This window comes from Neovison vison, chromosome 1 (assembly GCF_020171115.1).
Source record: "Neovison vison isolate M4711 chromosome 1, ASM_NN_V1, whole genome shotgun sequence".
Taxonomy (NCBI): Eukaryota; Metazoa; Chordata; class Mammalia; order Carnivora; family Mustelidae; genus Neogale; species Neogale vison.
The window spans coordinates 45,615,283-45,635,340 of record NC_058091.1 but is presented as its reverse complement, the minus strand read 5'-3'; the positions used below and the strand labels follow the sequence as shown (position 1 = coordinate 45,635,340).

At 35.8% G+C, this 20,058-nt stretch overlaps 1 protein-coding gene across 2 annotated transcripts in view; it reads left to right on the top strand.

The window, feature by feature from the left end:
- Window positions 1-20,058, top strand: part of LOC122904922 (cytochrome b5 reductase 4) — a 92,120-nt gene that overhangs the window by 48,909 nt on the left and 23,153 nt on the right. For both annotated transcript variants that reach the window (XM_044246270.1, XM_044246262.1), the window contains 2 exons: window positions 1,812-1,844; window positions 3,716-3,838. In XM_044246270.1, the coding sequence (XP_044102205.1) occupies window positions 1,812-1,844; window positions 3,716-3,838 (156 nt within the window). The remainder of the gene's footprint in view (window positions 1-1,811; window positions 1,845-3,715; window positions 3,839-20,058) is intronic.

Below are 20,058 nucleotides of genomic sequence, written 5' to 3'. Positions count from 1 at the left end.
ATGCAATCAAAATCAATCATAATATGAAATATTTGTTGCCCTGGCTTTGTTAAGTGTCTTTTACTTGACACCTACAGACAGATCTCTGGAGGCCTGTCATGAGCTTCTACCAAGCAGCCATCACCAAGTGCTAGTTCTGTGGGCCTGTTTTTTGCCGGTCATGGGAAGTCAGAGGCTGCAGCAGAGATTGTAAGATTGTACTGTATTCCTCAGCCTCCTGTTACTTCATGACCAGAGATAAACCACACAGTCACTTCTGTCTGCTTTGAGAAATTAAGAGATCAGAAGAAACAAACTAGGACTAAAATCTGGAATCAAAAGTACCAGATTCTTAATCTACTTTTCACCCAAATGACTTTAGGATTTTACCCTTTTCTACTCTAATGAAGGTAATGTTATTCTAGTTAGAAGGTAGAAATGAAGCACATAGAAACCATGATAACAAGAAAATTATGTGTGAAGCAGGTGTTCTTATATCCTTTACTTTGCAAAACAGAGACTGATTGCCTAGACATCAGCTGATTGAGGATTCTGTTCACTGCTTTACTATGTTAATGATGTTCCTTTTGTCTTGAATTTGATCAGAGTTGATAAATGTTTTTTTTTTCTATTTTCTCCATTCAGTAGATTAATTAAACTGGAACCTTGAACTTTTCTTGTAGAAATAATAACTCATCCTATTTTTTCATAGTGTAAGATCTAACACATAGGGAGGGGTGCCTGGGTGGCTCCAATGGTAAAGTGTCAGACTTGGGCTCAGGTCATGATCTCAGGGTCCTGGGATCGAGCCTTGCATCTGGCTCTCCACTCTTTAGGGGAGTTGGCTTCTCACTCTCCTGCTACCGTTCCCCCCACCTATGCCCTCTCTCTCATAAATAAATAAAAAATTTTAAAAGAAAATAAAAGATCTAATGTATATTGGGAGAGTCACTGAGAGACACTCAGATGTCTAGAAAAGTACATATTACTTATTAGCATTGCATGATTTTTCTTTAAGTAAAACCTCTGCGCCACCATCTACTATGTTTCAAAGGCTTTATGGCTAATTTTGTTCCCACTACAGCTAACAATATGTAACGCACAATACAAAAGAAAAAAAAAACTCCACAGTAAAAAAATATGAGACTTGGATGCCAATATTGGGTCGGAAGGACTAAAATAATGCGGAACTGTAAGTTCCAGATAACCATATTAACATAGTGAAGTTTAGAGCAGGTGTCTATAAAAACATTTCTTTCATCTCTCTCCCCCTTCTGGAATGTAATTTCCATAAGGCAGTGGTTTTTCTCTTTCATTTACTGTTGTATCGATAATGCTTAGAAGATAACATACAGAGACTCAATAGTTTTCTTTCAATAACTGAATACATAGTCAACCTTAGAGAACAATCAGAGAAAACAGAGCCAGACCCAAGCCTGGCCTGTACACACGTCTACTTGTGAACACACTAGAGCATGTGCACTGCAGGGGCTGCGTCCCTTCCTGCCTGCTCACTTCTTGGTTTTTAGGTTTGTCAGACTGGGACTGTCTTTGGACTAGTGTGGCTTCTCACTTATGGGCAATTGGGTATTTGCTTTTTAATAAGGAGAGAAATTGAAAAGTTGATAACTGTATGTCTTTATATGCAGATAGTTGGACATTTTGGTTGTATACAGTTTCTTTCTCCTGGCTGTCAGAATATGTTTTATTTATCTGGAGAGATTTGAAATAGTACATAGTGCATATAAGAACTGTTTAGATGATCTTACATGGTGTTCATAGATCGTATGAATTGAAGTTGGATTTTAACTAAAACTATTTTTCTTTCCTAGGGCTAAGTCATGAAGTTGAGGAAGATTTTTCTGGTAAGCTACCAAAAAATAATTATGTGTATATATACATGAACATATATACATACCTACACAGGAAGAGAGAGAGAGAGAAAGAGAAAAATCAGCCTTTGTCTTATTTTTCATATGTGTATTTTCTTTCATATTACAAAACAAAGATGTAACATTTTCTATATAAACAAATACATTAATTTTTTTATAAATATGTTCTCTTTCTGGTTTCAGGTTTTTTCTGTTTTTTTTTTTTTTCTTTCTCCTGTTCCTTTCATCTTTTTACCCTTCCTTTTTCTCTCCTTGGAAGAAAATTCTTCTCTTCTTTCCATTCTCCTTATCTCTGCCCTCCTCCTGACATGCAATATGTAGAAATATACTAGACCACACAAATTTTTCTTAGGTGTATAAATATAAATGTGTAATATTGACAGAGCATATTAAATTATAATATTGCTAAATATTAAAGTACAGTGTGGATTTCACAAAGCTGTTTAACAGCAGAAGATTCACAGAATGGTGGTTTCTTGATTGTTTTTTCTTTTGGTCTTTTGTTTTTAGCTCTAGTGACGTGTAATTGACGAAATTGTAATATATTTAATTGCATGATGTTTTGATGTATGTATGCATTGTAAAAAGATTCCCACAATCGAGTTAACGCATCCGTCACCTCACGTATTTACTTTTTTGAATACTGTCTTAGCAAATTGGAATTGTAATATTATCAACTGTAGTTACCATGGTTATACATTAGATCCTCAGACCTTATTCATGTCTTAACTGGAAGTTTCTACCCTTTTGTCATCCTCTCACTATCCCTTACCGTGCCCCTCCCCCCCAGCCAACCATTCTACTCTGTTTTTCACTTATATTATTTTTTACTTATATTTCACTATATAGATATATAGAGATAGTACACACATATATGTGTAAATATATATACTTAAATACATATATATATATCTGTGTGTATATATGTAATTTCTTGTTTCAAAGTACTGTCAGAATACCTTATACTGGTTCTGTGCTTTCTCTTTCCTGTATGTGGTAGCAAGCTCTGTAAATTGTATAAAGACAAGGACCATGTTTCTATATTTGTTAAGCTTCAAACCAGTGCTCATTGAAATAAATGTATTTGACTAATCTGTCTTAAAAAGTATTATTAAGTTGCTGTTGAATTATGTGTTTACCTTGAAGAAGAACAGATTGTTTTCTGTTTTCAGTCCATCTGAAGACAGACTGAAATACACTTTAGGGCCTTAAAAGCATGTTCAATTCATAAAATTTAACCAGTATATAGAAGTCTGTATTTTATTATTATATTATATCCATATATTCTGAACTCAGTCAAAAATTAAAAGATACCCTAAAAGACCTTTAATTACTTAAGATTCATATGTACCTCATAATTATTCATGAAGCTTTTTCTTTTGTTTATTCAGTTCAGAATTGATCTACTGAATTTACTCATAAGAACTTTTCAGATCCCAATTAAGAAATGGAAGAGTATAAATTAAATTTGCTTTTATAGGTCCACTCAGTGACTAATTTGTATATGTCAGCCCACTCCTTTTTTTTCGCCCCTGAAGCTGTGTGTTAAGTACTTGCCATGGACATATTTGGGCTTCTGTGAAAACTAGCAATACCTATTAGTTTGGCTCTTGATAAATTAGTTTGAAAAAAGTTAATTTGATTCATATAATAAAATAAGTTAAATTTAATATCATTTAAGGGATAAACAGTTTTGACAAATAGTGTACGAAGTCTTATCTTACTAATGATCCCTGTTATTCATATCAGATCAGAACATTTGTATTGTTTGAGGAAGACTGATTTTAAAGTAATGTGTTATATTTAGTTTCAGTGACTACAAATGAAATTTATCTTCTTTTTAGTGCGAGTTGTTGAGAATGTGGGAAAAATAGAGATTGTCCTAAAGAAAAAAGAGACTACTTCTTGGAAACGTCTTGGTCACCCCCTTGAGAATCATAATTCACTTATTCCAAGGAAAGATACAGGTATGCTGTGCTATTATTTTGAGTCCTGTATTGATGAAATTGTGTCAGTATTGCAATTGTACCAGAGTTTGGAAGGCTATTTTGGGAGGAGCCAAAGGGCCCTTGTATCTCCCTGTAAGAAGTTATAAAAGGAAGAGATTATGCTGAGTGAAATAAGTCAAGCAGAGAGAGTCAATTATCATATGGTTTCACTTATTTGTGGAGCATAACAAATAGCATGGAGGACAAGGGGCGTTAGAGAGGAGTAGGGAATTTGGGTAAATTGGAAGGGGAGGTGAACCATGAGAGACTATGGACTCTGAGAAACAATCTGAGGGGTTTGAAGTGGCAGGGGGGTGGGAGGTTGGGGTACCAGGTGGTGGATATTATAGAGGGCACGGCTTGCATGGAGCACTGGGTGTGGTGAAAAAATAATGAATAATGTTTTTCTGAAAATAAATAAATTGAAAAAAAAAATTACAGGGGCGCCTGGGTGGCTCAGTGGGTTAAAGCCTCTGCCTTCAGCTTAGGTCATGATCTCAGGGTCCTGGGATCAAGCCCCACATTGGGCGCTCTGCTCAGCGGGGAGCCTGCTTCCTCCTCTCTCTCTGCCTGTCTTTCTGCCTACCTGTGAGCTCTGTCAAATAAATAAATAAAATCTTAAAAAAAAAAATTATAAAAAAAAGAAGTTATAAAAGGACGTGGTATCTGTTTTCCTCCTTTTTTCAAATTGAGATATGATTGACATATAATATTATACTAGTTTCTGGTATATAACATAGTGATTTGATATTTATAGACTTGGTGAAATGATCATCACAGTAAGTCTAGTTAACATCTGTCACTGTACAGTCACAAAAACTTCTTTTTCTTGTAATGAGCTCTTTTAAGATCTACTTTCTTAGCAACTTTCAAGTATTCATTACTGTATTATTAACTGTAATCACTAATGCAGTATGTTATATCGCCATGATTTGTTTATTTTATATTTGGAAGTTTGTACCTTTTAACTCTCTTCACGTATTTTGCCCACCCCACTACCTCCACCTCTGACAACCACCAGTCTATTTTCTGTATCTATGAGTTTGGGTTTGTTTGTTTGTTTTGTTTTGTTTTTCAGTTCCATATGTGAAATCATACAGTATTCGTCTATGTCTGACTTGTTTCACTTAGCATAGTATCCTCAAGATCCATCCATGTCACAAGTGGCAGGCCTTTATTCTTTTTTATTTTATTTTATTATTTTTTTTAAGATTTTATTTGTTTATTTGACAGGCAGAGATTATAAGTAGGCAGAGAGGCAGACAGAGAAAGAAAGGAGGAAGCAGGCTCCCTGCTGAGCAGAGAGCCCAACGCGGGGCTCGATCTCAGGACTCCGGAACCATGACTCGAGCCAAAGGCAGAGGCTTTAACCCACTGAGCCACCCAGGTGCCTCTATTCTTTTTTAAAATAGCTAAATAGTATACTATCATATCTCTCTATAGATACATACATTTCATATCTTTACCCATTCATTTATCAGTGGATGCTTAGGTTGCTTCCATATTACCACTGTAAATAATGCGGCGATGAAGATGGAGGTACACATACATTTCCAAATTAGTGTCTTCATTTTCTTCAGATAAAAACCCAGGAGTGGAATACTGAATCATATTGTACTTCTATTTTTAATTTTCTGAGAAACCCCCATGCTGTTTCCCATAGAGGTTGCACCAATTTACATTCCCTCCAGCAGTGCATAACGATACCCTTTCCCCCGCATCTTTGCCAACACTTGTGATTTCTTGTCTTTTTGATAATAGCCATTCTCACAGGTGTGGGGTGATAGCTCATTGTGGTTTTGATTTACATTTCCCTGGTGGTTTAGCGATGTTGAGCACCTTTTCATATACTTGTTGGCCATCTGTATGTCCTCTTTGGAAAAAATATCTCTTCAGGTTTTTTGAATTTTGTTTTTAGATTTTTAATCTATTTTTTAATCAGATTGTGTTTTTGTTGTTGAGTTGTATGAGTTTTTTAAATATATTTTGGATATTAACCTTTTATCAGATATAAGATTTGCAAATATTTTCTCCCATTCAGTAGGTTTCCTTTTCATTTTGATGGTTTTCTTTTTTTAAAAAATTTTTTATTATATTCAGTTTTGTTAACATATATTGTATTACTAGTTTCAGGGGTAGCATTTAGTGATTCATTGTTGCATATAACATCCAGTGCTCATTACATCAAGTGCCCTCCTTAATGCCCACTTACCTCATTCTCCACCCACCTCCCCTCCAGCAGCCCTCAGTTTGTTTCCTATAGTTAAGAGTCTCTTACAGTTTACCTCCCTCTCTATTTTCATCTTATTTTATTTTCCTTCCCTTTCCCTATGTTCATTTGTTTAGTTTCTTAAATAAATAATACATATGAGTGAAATCATATAGTATTTGTCTTTCTCAGACTATTTTGTTTAGCATAATGTCCTGTAGTTCCATCCACATCATTGCAATTGGGTGGCTTTCATTCTTTTTGATGGCTGAGTAATACTCCATCACACACACACACACACACACACACACACACCACACACAGTCTTCATCCATTCATCTATTGATGGATATCTGGGCTCTTTCTATATTTTGGCTATTGTAAACATTGCTGCTATAAACAATAGGGTGCATGTACCCCTTCGAATCTCCTTTGGTTAAGTACCCAATAGTGCAATTGCTGGGTCAAAGCTCTATTTTTAACTTCTTGAGGATCCTCCATACTGTTTTCCAGAGTCGTTGTACCAGTTCACATTCCCACCAATAATATAAGAGGGTTCCCCTTTCTCCACATCCTTGCCAACATCTGACTTTTTAATTTTAACCATTGTGGTTTTGATTTGTATTTCCTGGATACCAGCTGATGTTGAGTATTTTTTCCTGTGTCTGTTGGTCATTGTATGTCTTCTTTGAAAAAATGTCTGTTCATGTCTTCTACCCATTTCTTTACTGGATTATTTGTTTTTTGGTATTGAGTTTGTTGCAAATATTGTTGATGGTTTTCTTTTCCACGTAGAACCTTTTGTAGTTTGATGTAGTGTCCTACTTTATTTTTGCTTTTGTTGCCTTTGATTTTGATGTCAGGTACAAAAAATCATTGCTAGGATCAACGTCAAGGAGCTTACCATCTGTTTTCTTCTAGGAGTGTGTGGTTTCAGGTCTTACATTCATGTCTTTAATCTACTTTAATTTTTGTGTATGGTATAAGATAATAGGCTATTTTTTAAATTTTGCCTGTAGTATCCTATTTTCCTAGCACCATTTATTTGAAGGGACTGTCCTTTCCCCATTATATATATTCTTACCTCTTTTGTCATAAATTAATTGATATATCTATCTAATCAGTTGAGATATCTATGTATAGATATATACACATACATTGTATATGTATACTGATACATCTATACATATATATATTAATATAGGTTTATTTCTGGGCTCTTTATTCTGTTCTATTGATCTATATGTCTGTTTTTATGGCTACTATCCTGTTTTGCTTACTATAGCTTTGTGGTATAGTTTGAAGACGGAGTGTGGTACCTCCAGCTTTGTTCTCTCTCAGGATTGCTTTGGCTACTTGAGGATTTTGTGATTCCATACAGATTTTGGAATTAATTGTTCTAGTTCTGTGAAACATGCTATTGGTATTTTGGTAGTGATTACACTGAATCTATAGATTCTTTTGTGTAGTGTGACATTTTTTAAAAACAAAATTCATGGATTCCTACAATTCATAAGCATAGTATTTCTTTCCATTTATTTATGTCATCGTCAATTTTTTCCATCTATATCTTACAGTTTTCAGAGTGCAAGTTTTTCACCTCCTTGGTTAAATTTATTCCTTTTTGATATAATTGTAAATGAGATTGTTTTCTCAATTTCTCTTTTCAATAGTTCATTATTAGTTTTTAGAAATGCAAATTTTGGGGGGCGCCTGGGTGGCTCAGTGGGTTAAGCCTCTGCGTTTGGCTCAGATCATGTCCTCAGGGTCCTGGGATCGAGCCCCACATCGGGCTCTCTGCTCAGCAGGGAGCCTGCTTCCTCCTCCTCTCTCTCTCTCTGCCTGCCTCTCTGCCTGCTTGTGATCCTGTCTGTCAAATAAATAAATAAAATCTTTAAAAAAAAAAAAAAGAAATGCAGATTTTTGTGTATTGATTTTGTATCCCGCTACTTCATTTATTATTTCTTTTTTTTTTTTTTTAAGATTTTATGTATTTATTTGGCAGACAGTTCACAAGTAGGCAGAGAGGCAGGCAGAGAGAGAGGAGGAAGCAGGCTCCCCACAGAGCAGAGAGCTCCATGCGGGCCTCAATCCCAGGACCCTGAGGTCATGACCTGAGCTGAAGGCAGAGACTTTAACCCACTGAGCAACCCAGGCGCCCCTCATTTATTATTTCTAACAGCTTTTTGGTAGAGTCTTCAGGGGTTTTTTCTATGTAATTTTATGTCATCTGCAAATAGTGATAGTTTTATTTCTTCCTTTCTAATTTGATGCTTTTTATTTCTTTTTCTTGCCTACTTACTGTGACTGGGACTTTCAGTATTATGTTGAATGAAAGTGGTGAGAGGGGCATCCTTGTCTTGTTCCTGATCAGCTTTTTACCATTGAGGATGTTAGCTGTGGACTTGTCATTTATGACCTTTATTACATTGAGGTGTGTTCCCTCTCTACCCACTTTGTTAAAAGTTTCCATCATAAATAGGTGTTGACTTTTGTCAAATGCTTTTTCGGCATCTATTGAGATGATCATATGATTTCTATTAATTAATTCACATTCATTTATTTGTGGGTGTTGAACCAGTCTTGTGTCCCTAGTATAAATCTTTCTTGATCATTGTGTATGATCCCTTTAATGTATTGTTGAGTCCAGTTTGTTGATATTTTATTGAAGATTTTTACATTTCTGTTCATCAAAGTATTAACCTATAACTTTACTTTGTTTGGTAGAATTCACTAGCGAAGACATCTGGTCCTTGACTTTTGTTTGTTGTGGGGTTTTTACTCACTAATTTCAATCCTTTCTAGTAATTGGTTCATTGAGATTTTCTATTTTTCCATGATTTGGTCTTGAAAGATTGTATGTTTCTAGGAATTTATTTACTTCCTCTAGGTTGTTTAATTTGTTGGTGTATAATTGTTCATAGAACTCTTTTAAGATCCTTTGTATTTTTGTGGTACCAGTTATAACATCTTTTCTTTAGTTTCTGATTTTGTTTGTTTGAGCCCTATTTTTTTTTCTTGGTGAGTCTAGCTAAAGGTTAGTCAATTATATTTACCTAATTGGGGTACCAGCTCTTAGTCTTTTTAGTCTGTGTTACATTTATTTCCACTCTCTTCTTTAATATTTTCTTCCTTCTACTAATTTAGTGCTTCATTTGTTCTTTTTCTGGTTACTTGAAATGTGAAATGTGAAGCTAGTTTGTTTATTTGAGATTTTTTTGTTTATTGAGGTAGGGTTTAGCACTGTGAACTTCCTCTTAGAACTGCTTTTGCTGCATCCCATAAATTTTGATATGTTGTATTTCCTTTTCATTTGTCTCAAAGTTTTTTTGATTTCTCTCTTGATCCATTGGTTGTTCAAGAGCACTGTTTAATCTCCACCCATTTGTGAATTTTTCACTTTTCTTGTAATTGATTTCTAGTTTCACACCATTATAGCAGGAAAAGATGTTTGATATGATTTTAATCTTCTTAAATATATTAAACTTATTTTGTGACCTAACATATGATCTATCCTGGAGAATGTGTACTTGAGAAGAATGTGTATTCTGTTACTTACTTTTGGTTAGAATGTTCTGTTTATCAAGTCAATATGGTCTAATGTGTCATTTAAGGCCAATGTTTCCTTATTGATTTCCTATCTGGTATAGGAAAGTCCCTTCCTTTATTGTATTGTATTGTCAGTTTCTCCCATTCGGTCTGTTAATATTTGGTTGATATATTCAGGTACTCTAACTTCTGTTAGATACATAGGTGTTTACAAATGTTATTTCCTCTTGTTGGATTGACAATATATTGTATATTATATAATTCCTTTATATATAATAATTTATCATTATATAATAATTATATCATTATATAATAATTCCTTTATCATTATATAATAATTCCTTCTTGTCTCTGATTATAGTCCTTGTTTTAAAGTCTATTTTGTGTAATATGATATAGCCACCTCAGCTTTCTTTGGGTTTCCATTCTCATGAAACATCTTTTTTCATCCCTTTGCTTTCCATTTGTGTGTCTCCTTACATTTGAAGCTAGTCTCTTCTAGACAGTATATAGATGGGTCCTGTTTTTTAATTCATTCAGCCTTTCTATGTCTTTTGACTAGTAGATTTAGTCCATTTACATTTAAGGTAATTATTGATAGGTATATACTTTTTGCCATCTTTTTGTTTTCTGGCTGTTTTGTAGTTTTCTGTTCCATTCTTCTTCTCTTGCTCTCTTCCTTTAAGAGTTGATGACTTTCTTTAGTGTTACACTTAAGATTTTTTTTGTTACCTTTCATATATGTACTGTGGGTTTTTGCTTTATGATTACCATGAGGCATACATATAAAAATCTGTATTTGTAATGGTCTGCTTTAGGTTGATAGCAACTTAAGTTTGAATGCATTCAATAGCTCTACATTTTTACTCATTCCCCACACCCACATTTTATGTTTTTGATGTTACATTTAATAAGAACCTTTTCTTATGTAAACTTTAAGTAATTATTACAATTAGTTGTTCTTATCACTTTTGTCATTAACCTTCATACTAGCTTTATAAGTGATTAATCCACCACCTTTACTGTGTATTTACCTTTACCAATGAAATTATACTTTCATATATTTTCTTGTTACTAATTAGTGCTCTTTCTTTTCAGCTTAATGAAGTACCTCTAACATTTCTTATAAGCCTGGTTTAGTGGTGATGAACTCCTTTAGCTTTCACTTGTTTGGAAAACTCTTTTTTTTAATAGAGATTAAGTTTTAGTCTCTACTACCTAATATTTAGGCATTACAAAGTTATTAGATAGTGATTCCTGAATGGGGAAGCCAACTTGTGCTTAGACTATTGTTCAACCATTTACTCTTTCAGGTTCCTTTTTATAAAAGATGTGTAGCCAAGTTTAAGTTTATACCTTGTATACACATCTCATTTTTTTATATTAAGGAAGATATGTTTATTGTCTTTCTGCTTATCTAAACCATTGTCTCAGTTTATTCCTAAAGGATGTAATTCATTTCCTTCTTCATTCATTTCCCTTTTCCCTTTTTTTTTTAGGTTTTTAATGTTACTATAACATTTATAGATGGGGATGAATATTTTAAGTGTTCTACCTGATGAATTTTCATATAGTAAATGGGCACTATATTTTCTTTTCGAAAATTGGCAGGGTTTGCTCCTTGTTCCAAGAATTTTGAAATTTCACAATTTGATATGCCTTAATGTGGGTCTGTTTTCCTTTCTCATGCTGGCTCTTTCTCCTTTGTGCTGTGTTTTCATTATGGAAACTTATGACCTTCAGTTCTGAGAAATACTGATTTTCCTTCTCTTCATAGTCTGTTTTTCCTGTGTGGAAGTATTCTTACTTTAAACCTTTTAAACTTATAAATAGCTCATTTTTTTGTGTCTTATTTTTAATTTTGCCCTTTTGTTCTATTTTTTGAGTGATTTCTTTAGCTGTATCTTTCAGCTCTTCTACTGAGTTACTCATTTCTACTGCCCTATTTTTAACTTCTAAACTCTTGATTTCTGTTCTTTTGTTTTAGCATCCTTTTTTTTTTTTTTTTCTCCTTAAGAGAGGAAGAGAGGTGTAGGCAGGGGCAGAGGGAGAGAAAGAATCTCAAGCAGGCGCCATGCCCAGCACGGAGCCCGACACAGGTCTCCCATCTTAGAACCCTGAGATCATAACCTGAGGTGAAGTCAAGTGTTAGACCCTTAACCAGCTGAACCACCCAGGTGCCCCTAGTATCCTATTCTTAATAGCCTCTCTTATATTTTTAATAATTACTGATAGAGCTTTTGAGTTTCCCTCTTCCCATGTAACCTTTGCCCCAAAGTTCATTTGTTTGTTTTAGTCTGTCTTTCATATTAGATGCTTTCTGTGAAGGTCGCTGATCCTTGATTAACTGATCATATTTCTGGGGGTGTCATTCTAACCAAAAGGTACGCAGAAACATTGTGAATGTGGATGTGACTTATTGACGGTTATATTAACTGTATGAGTGGATTGTTTTCTTGTTCCCAAGTTCAATGACTCTATTTTGTCAGAGACTTGAGAATGTACAGTCTCCTACTTTGCACCTAGAATTTCAGAAGTCTTATGGGGAAAGAAGGCTAGGTATCTGTAAACTTAATTTTTTTTGTTTGTTGCCTAGCATACTGTATTAGTTAGTAATACTGCCATAACAAAGTACCAGACTGAGTGGCCTGATAACAAAAATTTATTTCCTCAGTCCAGAGGCCAGAAGTCCAAGATCAAGGTGTTGGCAGAGTCTGTTCTTTCTGACGCTTCTGTCCTTGGCTTGTAGGTGGCCATCTTCACATGATCTTACCTCTGTTGTGTCTGTGCCCCGATTGTCTCTTTTTACAAGGATATGAATCACACTGGATTAGGGATCACCCCCTCTAATGACCTCATTTTCATTTAATTCACATTTCACAAAAACCTGTCTCCAAGTAGTCTCATTGTGAGGTACGGGGGGGTTATATTTGCCAGATAGGAAAATTGAGGGGGACACAATTCAGCCTATAACATATACCAAACCCAGAGACCCTTTGTTTTACCCACTCTAGAGAATACACTTCTAATATTTTCCCAGAACAGGAGAAGTTTAGTCATGTGGCTATGCTAAATAGGGGAAGACTTGAGCAAAGGTGGAGGTGGGAGCAATCTAGATTTCTTAAATGTACTTTCACCCAGAAAGTGGTTTCAGCTCCAGCGTCACTCTGATTTCAGATATAATTGGTCCTGCCAATTTCTGAGCCTTCAGGGATTTTTTGTTACAAGTGAGTCAAATCTTCGCTTTTTTAACTTCTAATTTAAGATCAGCATTATTGAATCTGCTGAGTCAGTTACCAGTCATTTCTTTGCCTTGTCAGTTCTTAGAGGTTTTTTTTTGTTTTTGTTTTTGTTTTTGTTTTTAAGAGTGGTATGGCTATTTTATTTTAATTTTATTTTTTTTTTTTTGGAATTTTTTTTTCCAATTTATTTATTTTCAGAAAAACAGTATTCATTATTTTTTCACCACACCCAGTGCTCCATGCAAGCTGTGCCCTCTATAATACCCACCACCTGGTACCCCAACCTCCCACCCCCCCGCCACTTCAAACCCCTCAGATTGTTTTTCAGAGTCCATAGTCTCTCATGGTTCACCTCCCCTTTCAATTTACCCAAATTCCCTACTCCTCTCTAACGCCCCTTGTCCTCCATGCCATTTGTTATGCTCCACAAATAAGTGAAACCTATGATAATTGACTCTCTCTGCTTGACTTATTTCACTCAGCATAATCTCTTCCAGTCCCGTCCATGTTGCTACAAAAGTTGGGTATTCATCCTTTCTGATGGAGGCATACTACCCCATAGTGTATATGGACCACATCTTCCTTATCCATTCATCCGTTGAAGGGCATCTTGGTTCTTTCCATAGTTTGGCGACTGTGGCCATTGCTGCTATAAACATTGGGGTACAGATGGCCCTTCTTTTCACGACATCTGTATCTTTGGGGTAAATACCCAGGAGTGCAATTGCAGGGTCATAGGGAAGCTCTATTTTTAATTTCTTGAGGAATCTCCACACTGTTCTCCAAAGAGGCTGCACCAACTTGCATTCCCACCAACAGTGTAAGTGGGTTCCCCTTTCTCCACATCCTCTCCAACACATGTTGTTTCCTGTTTTGTTAATTTGGCCATTCTAACTGGTGTAAGGTGATATCTCAATGTGGTTTTAATTTGAATCTCCCTGAGGGCTAATGATGATGAGCATTTTTTCATGTGTCTGATAGCCATTTGTATGTCTTGATTGGAGAAGTGTCTCTTCATATCTTCTGCCCATTTTTTGATGTGTTTGCCTGTTCTTAGAGTTTTGCTGCTTTTTCTTATTTCCATTCTTTATGTCCTTGGAGGCTTATGCCTTAAAAAATAACCAAACACACACACACACACACACACCTTTGTTATTATTTTAGGGGAGTTAGAAGGAATTAACTACATATATTCACTTTAGCATCTTTAAATATTTAAAATTATTATAAATATTTTTAAAATTACAAAGTTGCATTTGTGGGTATTTAATTTCAGGAAAGTTATCAGGTAGTATTAATTTGTATAGCCACAGTCAGTAGAAAGCTGTTTTAGGCACTGTGCTAATTATTTTCCCAAGTGAAAGAACACACACTGACATGAGACTGAAGAATACTTTTTTATAAAGTATTCTGTACTTATAAAGTATTCTGTATTACAGAGCAAGTTCTATAATACAAACTGAGCATATTCCAAAGTAACCCCAAGCAAACAGATATAGATGAGTTCATTGGGAGCCACTCCCTGAAAGAGGTGAATTTCCAGCAATGCTGTGAAAATAACTTTCAAACACATAACAAGAACTAGGAATGGTTTTCCAGGAAGAGCTTCAGATTGTTACTAGGTACTTATTGTGCAAGGCATTTTGCAAGTTGTAGAGAAAGAAAAAATGTAAGCCACAAGTGGGGAAAGGCCAAATAGAATTCTTTTATAGGAGCAGAGGTCTGAATTTTGTGGTATTAGGAAGAGAGAAAGAACATAGAGAAATAATAGTGTGATCCAGCAGATCAGAAGAAAATAGATAGAAGACCGTGGCAATGAAAAGAGGTATTATTAAAGTGAAATCTCTTGCCCTGATAGTATCTATCTAGTGATTGAAAAATCATAGCAAACCAGATAAAAGCTAAGTCCAAGAAATAAATGATACTAAGAATGAAGGGTGACCTCCATTTGGAAATTGTTAGAATGGGCATCAGTCAGGTTTTCTCAGTAATTTCCCAAGGCTTGCCATGAACTCTTTATCTCTGCCATAAATTTCTTCTTGAGTCATGAATCCCCACAGTTAAGTTTTAGGTTTCTTGTCTGAAATTGGAGCAATGCAGGTATTTTTCATTGAATTGGGTTTTCCACTTTGGAAAATGACTCAGAGTTTAGGGGAGGCGTTTATGTGTGTGACTGAATTAGCAAAGGTAATTTCTTCTTTGTTCTTTCCATTCCTTAAATCATGACAGAAATTGTCGATTAGTCACTAGTAAAGCTGAATACTTCTATCAAATTATTATGATTAACTTGCTGTCAGTAATGTCAAATGTTCATAGTCTGTCATGTGGTCCTAGGTTTTCAGTATGTTAAAATTATTGACTCTTACAATACTAGCATGCTGCCTTCCTCTTATTAAAATTTCTTAGCTAAATGAAGTTTTGAAAATAAACATGTAAAAATCTAAAACTTTTAATGCAATACCTTCTCATGTCAAATTCAGAATTTACTTACACTAAAGATTTAAAATAAAACAAAGAACATAATTTGAGAAGAGAAACTACTTCATTTTTACCTTTAGTCCAAAGGTAACAGGTGATAACATAAACTATATCAGTGGAATTAGATTACCATTTTTAAGTTGTTTGTTTATCATTCCCCCCCCCCCGCCAAGAAGTGACGATTATAAGTGAATAGTTGTGTGTGTCTGTGTGTGTGTATGCATGCACGCAACTGATAGGTAATTGGGTTACTATTTCTATAGCCAACCTAAAATTTTATTTTAGTTGTAGTTGCCTTTACTGTGGGGCCTTTGATCATGAGACAGAGTTAGTTTTATAGATTTGCCAACAAACACCTGAGTAAGTGAACATCAGGAAACAAAATTGTAAAGAAGAGTTTAAAAAATTCTGTCACAATTTTGATGTCAGCAGCCACTTATAAACCTTTGTGTTAAATATATGCATTGAATCTGTAACTTTAGTCTTTTTAATCTAAGTTGAACTACGTGAAATTGTTCATATTTTACTATTTTTAACCTAGAAAGCTGACAGTTTTGCATGGTTTGACCTATACTGTCGTAATGGCTTCTTAACTGCAGATATCACAGACACGTGTGTGCTCACACACCGAGTTACTATCTGTGCTCATAAATGTGCTTATGGACACATACTATAAGCAGTCGTTTAATTGAGCCTTTTTGTGGGGCCTGTGATTCTGCAGGCAAGCTGCTTGCCCGCTATGGAACAGGTTTTCTTGCTGGGGTCAGAAGAGCCACCCTTACACCTCTCCCTATTCTTTGCCTGTACATCCATGTTTCTTTGCTGCCCCAAATAAGCATTCAAAATTATGAGAAATGAAGAAGTTTTGCAAGTAGCAAAGAAAAACTTCTGTGTGCTTCTTTCTCTTTAGTTACCTCCTCTGCCCAGCACACATGGAGTTGTCTTAAACTTGGTAACCAATACAGTGCTTTGGCATCTTGCTGTCTTTTTTCATCTCTGTTAGAATGGCCCAAATGTGAGATCTGAAGAAACACAGACTAGATGCAGCAGGCTGTAACTGAGTGAGAAATATTTACTGTATTAAAAAAATAAAATGGAAGAGGTTTAAAACCTTAGAATGCAGGGGGTTCAGGCACTCAAGTATACAGTGTTGGCTGCATTATTAGTTACGGAACAAGAGACAAAAGGTGTTAGGTATAGCGGTGTTCAGATTTCGTGACAATCTTCCTAAATGGTGTGTGGTCTAAAAAACTCCACTGAATCTAGTCTTGGAGAAAGAGCTGCCTTTCTCCTAGTTTAACTCTAAAATCCTCACCTTGGAAGATTCAGTTCCCATCAGTCTGAGGTAGTAAAACATCTTAATATGAAACAAGAAGGAATCTGTGCTTTCCTGTCAATTTGATAATACTAATTTAACAATTATGTATGAAAATTCTCAGTATTTGAGCATTCTGTTTCATTGTATTTTATTCTAAAATATGAATAGACATGTGTCCACAGTTATGTATTATCCTTAGTGTTTGACAATAAGTTGTGGATTTTTTTTTTTTTTCTGAGAGAGAGAGAGAGAATCTTGAGCAGACTTCATGCCTAGCACAGAACCCAGCGTGGGGCTCAATATCATGACCCTGAGGTCATGACCTGAGCCAAATCAAGAGTCAGATGCTTAACCAACTGAACCACCCAGGAAACCTAGTTCTTATTCATATATACAAAGGGGTTTGAGTGAGGATATTAAAACTAAACTACTAGAGATTAAGTGGAAGCTTTATGAAAATTAGTGAAAAGCCTCAATAATTTTTTAAAAACAACAAAATAAGTGCAGTTATGTAATTCTTTTAAGAGTAATATTCCAACTTTGTTGCATCTTCAGTATAGGAAGATAGTCTAGTAACTTCGTAAAATTGAATTATTTTATCAGTAGTCAAAATGTTAAACATTTATAGTACTTGGAAATAGTTTATACTTAAGTGTTCTGGACATCATCCCTGCAGTCAGTTCATTGCTCATCAAGATCACTGTCTTGGCAGAAATAGCTAGCAAGGCTAAACGAGCCTGGCCTCTGCTATGTGAACTGTGACAGATTCTAAGTGGAATGTGTATTTTATTGAATGGCTATAGATTGTGTTTTTTCCTATGTGGATATATCTAGGTATGTACATAAATACATTTTTAACTATTATATATGTTAGTGTGTTTGGGGTTGTTTCTTTTCCATGGATTGCATTTTTAAGTGTGTAGTCCCACTAATTGGTTGCCCTGTGTTGGTTCCGGGAGATCTTGGAGGAAGATCTTGAAATGAATAAAGGTAGATTGCAAATTAGGAGGTAAGCAAATGACATTTAGGAGATGGAAAGTAGTAATGAGTGCTAAGAAAAAGTACAGTTAGTGAGAACAGTAGAGAATGGAAATGTTCAAGAAGAAAAATACCTGTGATGAGTTTTGACTTGCTGAACTGATTCCTTAATTTGTACATTAAATAGTTAGTAGGAGGTTGTAAAGGGTATAGGCTTAGTCTATAAATATTTATGCTTGAACTGATGTGGTTAGAGCAGGGAGGAAGACACCAAACCATAAGCTAGTCTAGAACAGTGGCTTCTCATATTTTTTGAGCAAAGCCTATGAACCGGGGCAAGAAACTCTTAATCACATCTTGCCTCTTCCCGCATCTCCAGCTGCTCTGTGAGAGCAGAGCTCAGCCTCTGCACAAGCTATTTAACTTCTCTAAGCCTCTTTTTCTAGTAGGGAAAGTAGAGTGTATAGGTGCTTTAAAAGTGTGCTAAGTTCAAGTAGGAGTGGAAGACCAGATGGAAGGCAGTGTGGACTTGTAACCAGGGTTCTTTTTGTGTTCTCTCTCCCACTGAAGACTTTGTCTAGACTTGAGCCTTGTGAAATTCTATTCTTTAGAAGGAAAAATGCCATCTCTTTTCAACCAGAAGAAAAGAGTATGCCCAAATTAATCATGTTATCCTTAATATTTATTACCATGAGTAATACCATATGTGTGTTATTAAGAGAAGTTAGGTGTTTGGGACAGAAATTTTTTTGTCTTATGCTTCTGTTTCACCATCTTATATTTATTTCAGTTTCTTATTATCTTATATAATTATTTATGCTTACAAAGCCAGAGACTTGACACTTAAATAATGGCACCGCGTGGCCTGAAATAGTCAGCATGTCTCCTCCCTAGTCTTTTCTCCTCATCTGTTTCACAGCTGTCTGTCTGTACCATCTCTCTCCTCGGCGTAATTAAAAGATGAAAACTTTCTTCAATGTTTCCTAAACTTTTAGAACCTGGATATTCTTTAAAATTATGGCAGACTAGTAGGCAAGATGTTGAAATTATCTCTTGGGTGTTAAATAGTAAGGATACTCTATGAACTTAACAAGAAGTGTCAGTAAATTACTCTAACCCAGGCTTTCATTGTGTTTGAAATGTAACTAAAGAGATGCATACCTCAGGTAGCAAATCCTTTCTGGCAGACGCTAGAGTTGAAGGTCAGAAGTTGAACCTTTCATCTAGTAGTAGCGTTTTTCAGAAGGGCATGCGTTCACTGTCATTGTAAGAGAGCTACTTGTCCCACCCCCTCCCACAGGATGAGAAGTATGTACGGCCAAGAAATGTCCACCTCAGTTCACCCTCTCCTTCAGCAGCTGCACTCTAGGTATCTGCAACCCAGAATTCCTGCTCAGATGGCTCCAAATCCACTTGCATTCAAGGAGTGGCCAAGGCTGTTTATGAGGAAAGCAAGAGGATGAGCTTAAACATGGGCTAGTGTGTCCACACCCATGTTAAGGCTCCACTCAGTATCAGACAGAGCCTGAGGTGAGAGAAGAAGGGGTTAGGGGAAGGCAATAGCCAGTCAGTTGGGGGTACAGCTCTCATCCCTCTGCCATCTTCCTGTATAGAACTCAAGAGTTCAGGAATCCTGAATTTGAACCTAACCCTCAAAGGTCTATTTCAAGATACAGCATAGAACATATTTTATTTAACAATTATTCATTTGACTTATAACTTTTAAATGTTCAGACATATTGTATGTGGGTCTGTGATTGTGTTCTCACTCTGGGTCCCAGAAAGGAAGGGGCAAAAAGATCATTTGAACCTTCATTTGTCCTTCTAGGTGAGCCTGTGTCCACTGATCTCATTGTCAGTCTAATACTGAATTAGGTGTTTTAGGATAATGTTACAGTCGTTCCTTTAGCTTTAATTTGGTCTGAGCTATGCCCTGGCGCTAGAATGAGGTGGCTTCAGTAATGCCCCTTGGTTTCGGTGTGCAGTGCTGCACTCTAAATTCATCTGCATACTGAGCTACCATGGGGGCAGATGGAAAGATTTAGTGACCAGGGTCTTTAAGATCCAAAGGGATAAGGGAAAAAGAGAAATTGGATGAAACCATGCCCAAAATGATTTCTTAGGATTATGAGTGAATTTCAGTTTTCTACAAACCATTATTGGGTGTTGGGCATTCACTTCCTAAGATCAGGAGTCCATCTTTACCTACTTAAATATTTTTAATTAAATTAAAAAAAAAACAAGGAATAATTAAGAGAAGAAATACATTATCAGAGAACTGCAATCGGGGGAGAACTGGGACCAGAGCAGGGCTGAATGGTCATGGCCACACACCTGTGTGCCTGACTTACCTGGAGACGCTGGTGAACCTGAAGTGTGGCTTCACCTGCTGCTTCCACTGCTTCGACTCACTGCAGAGCAAGCC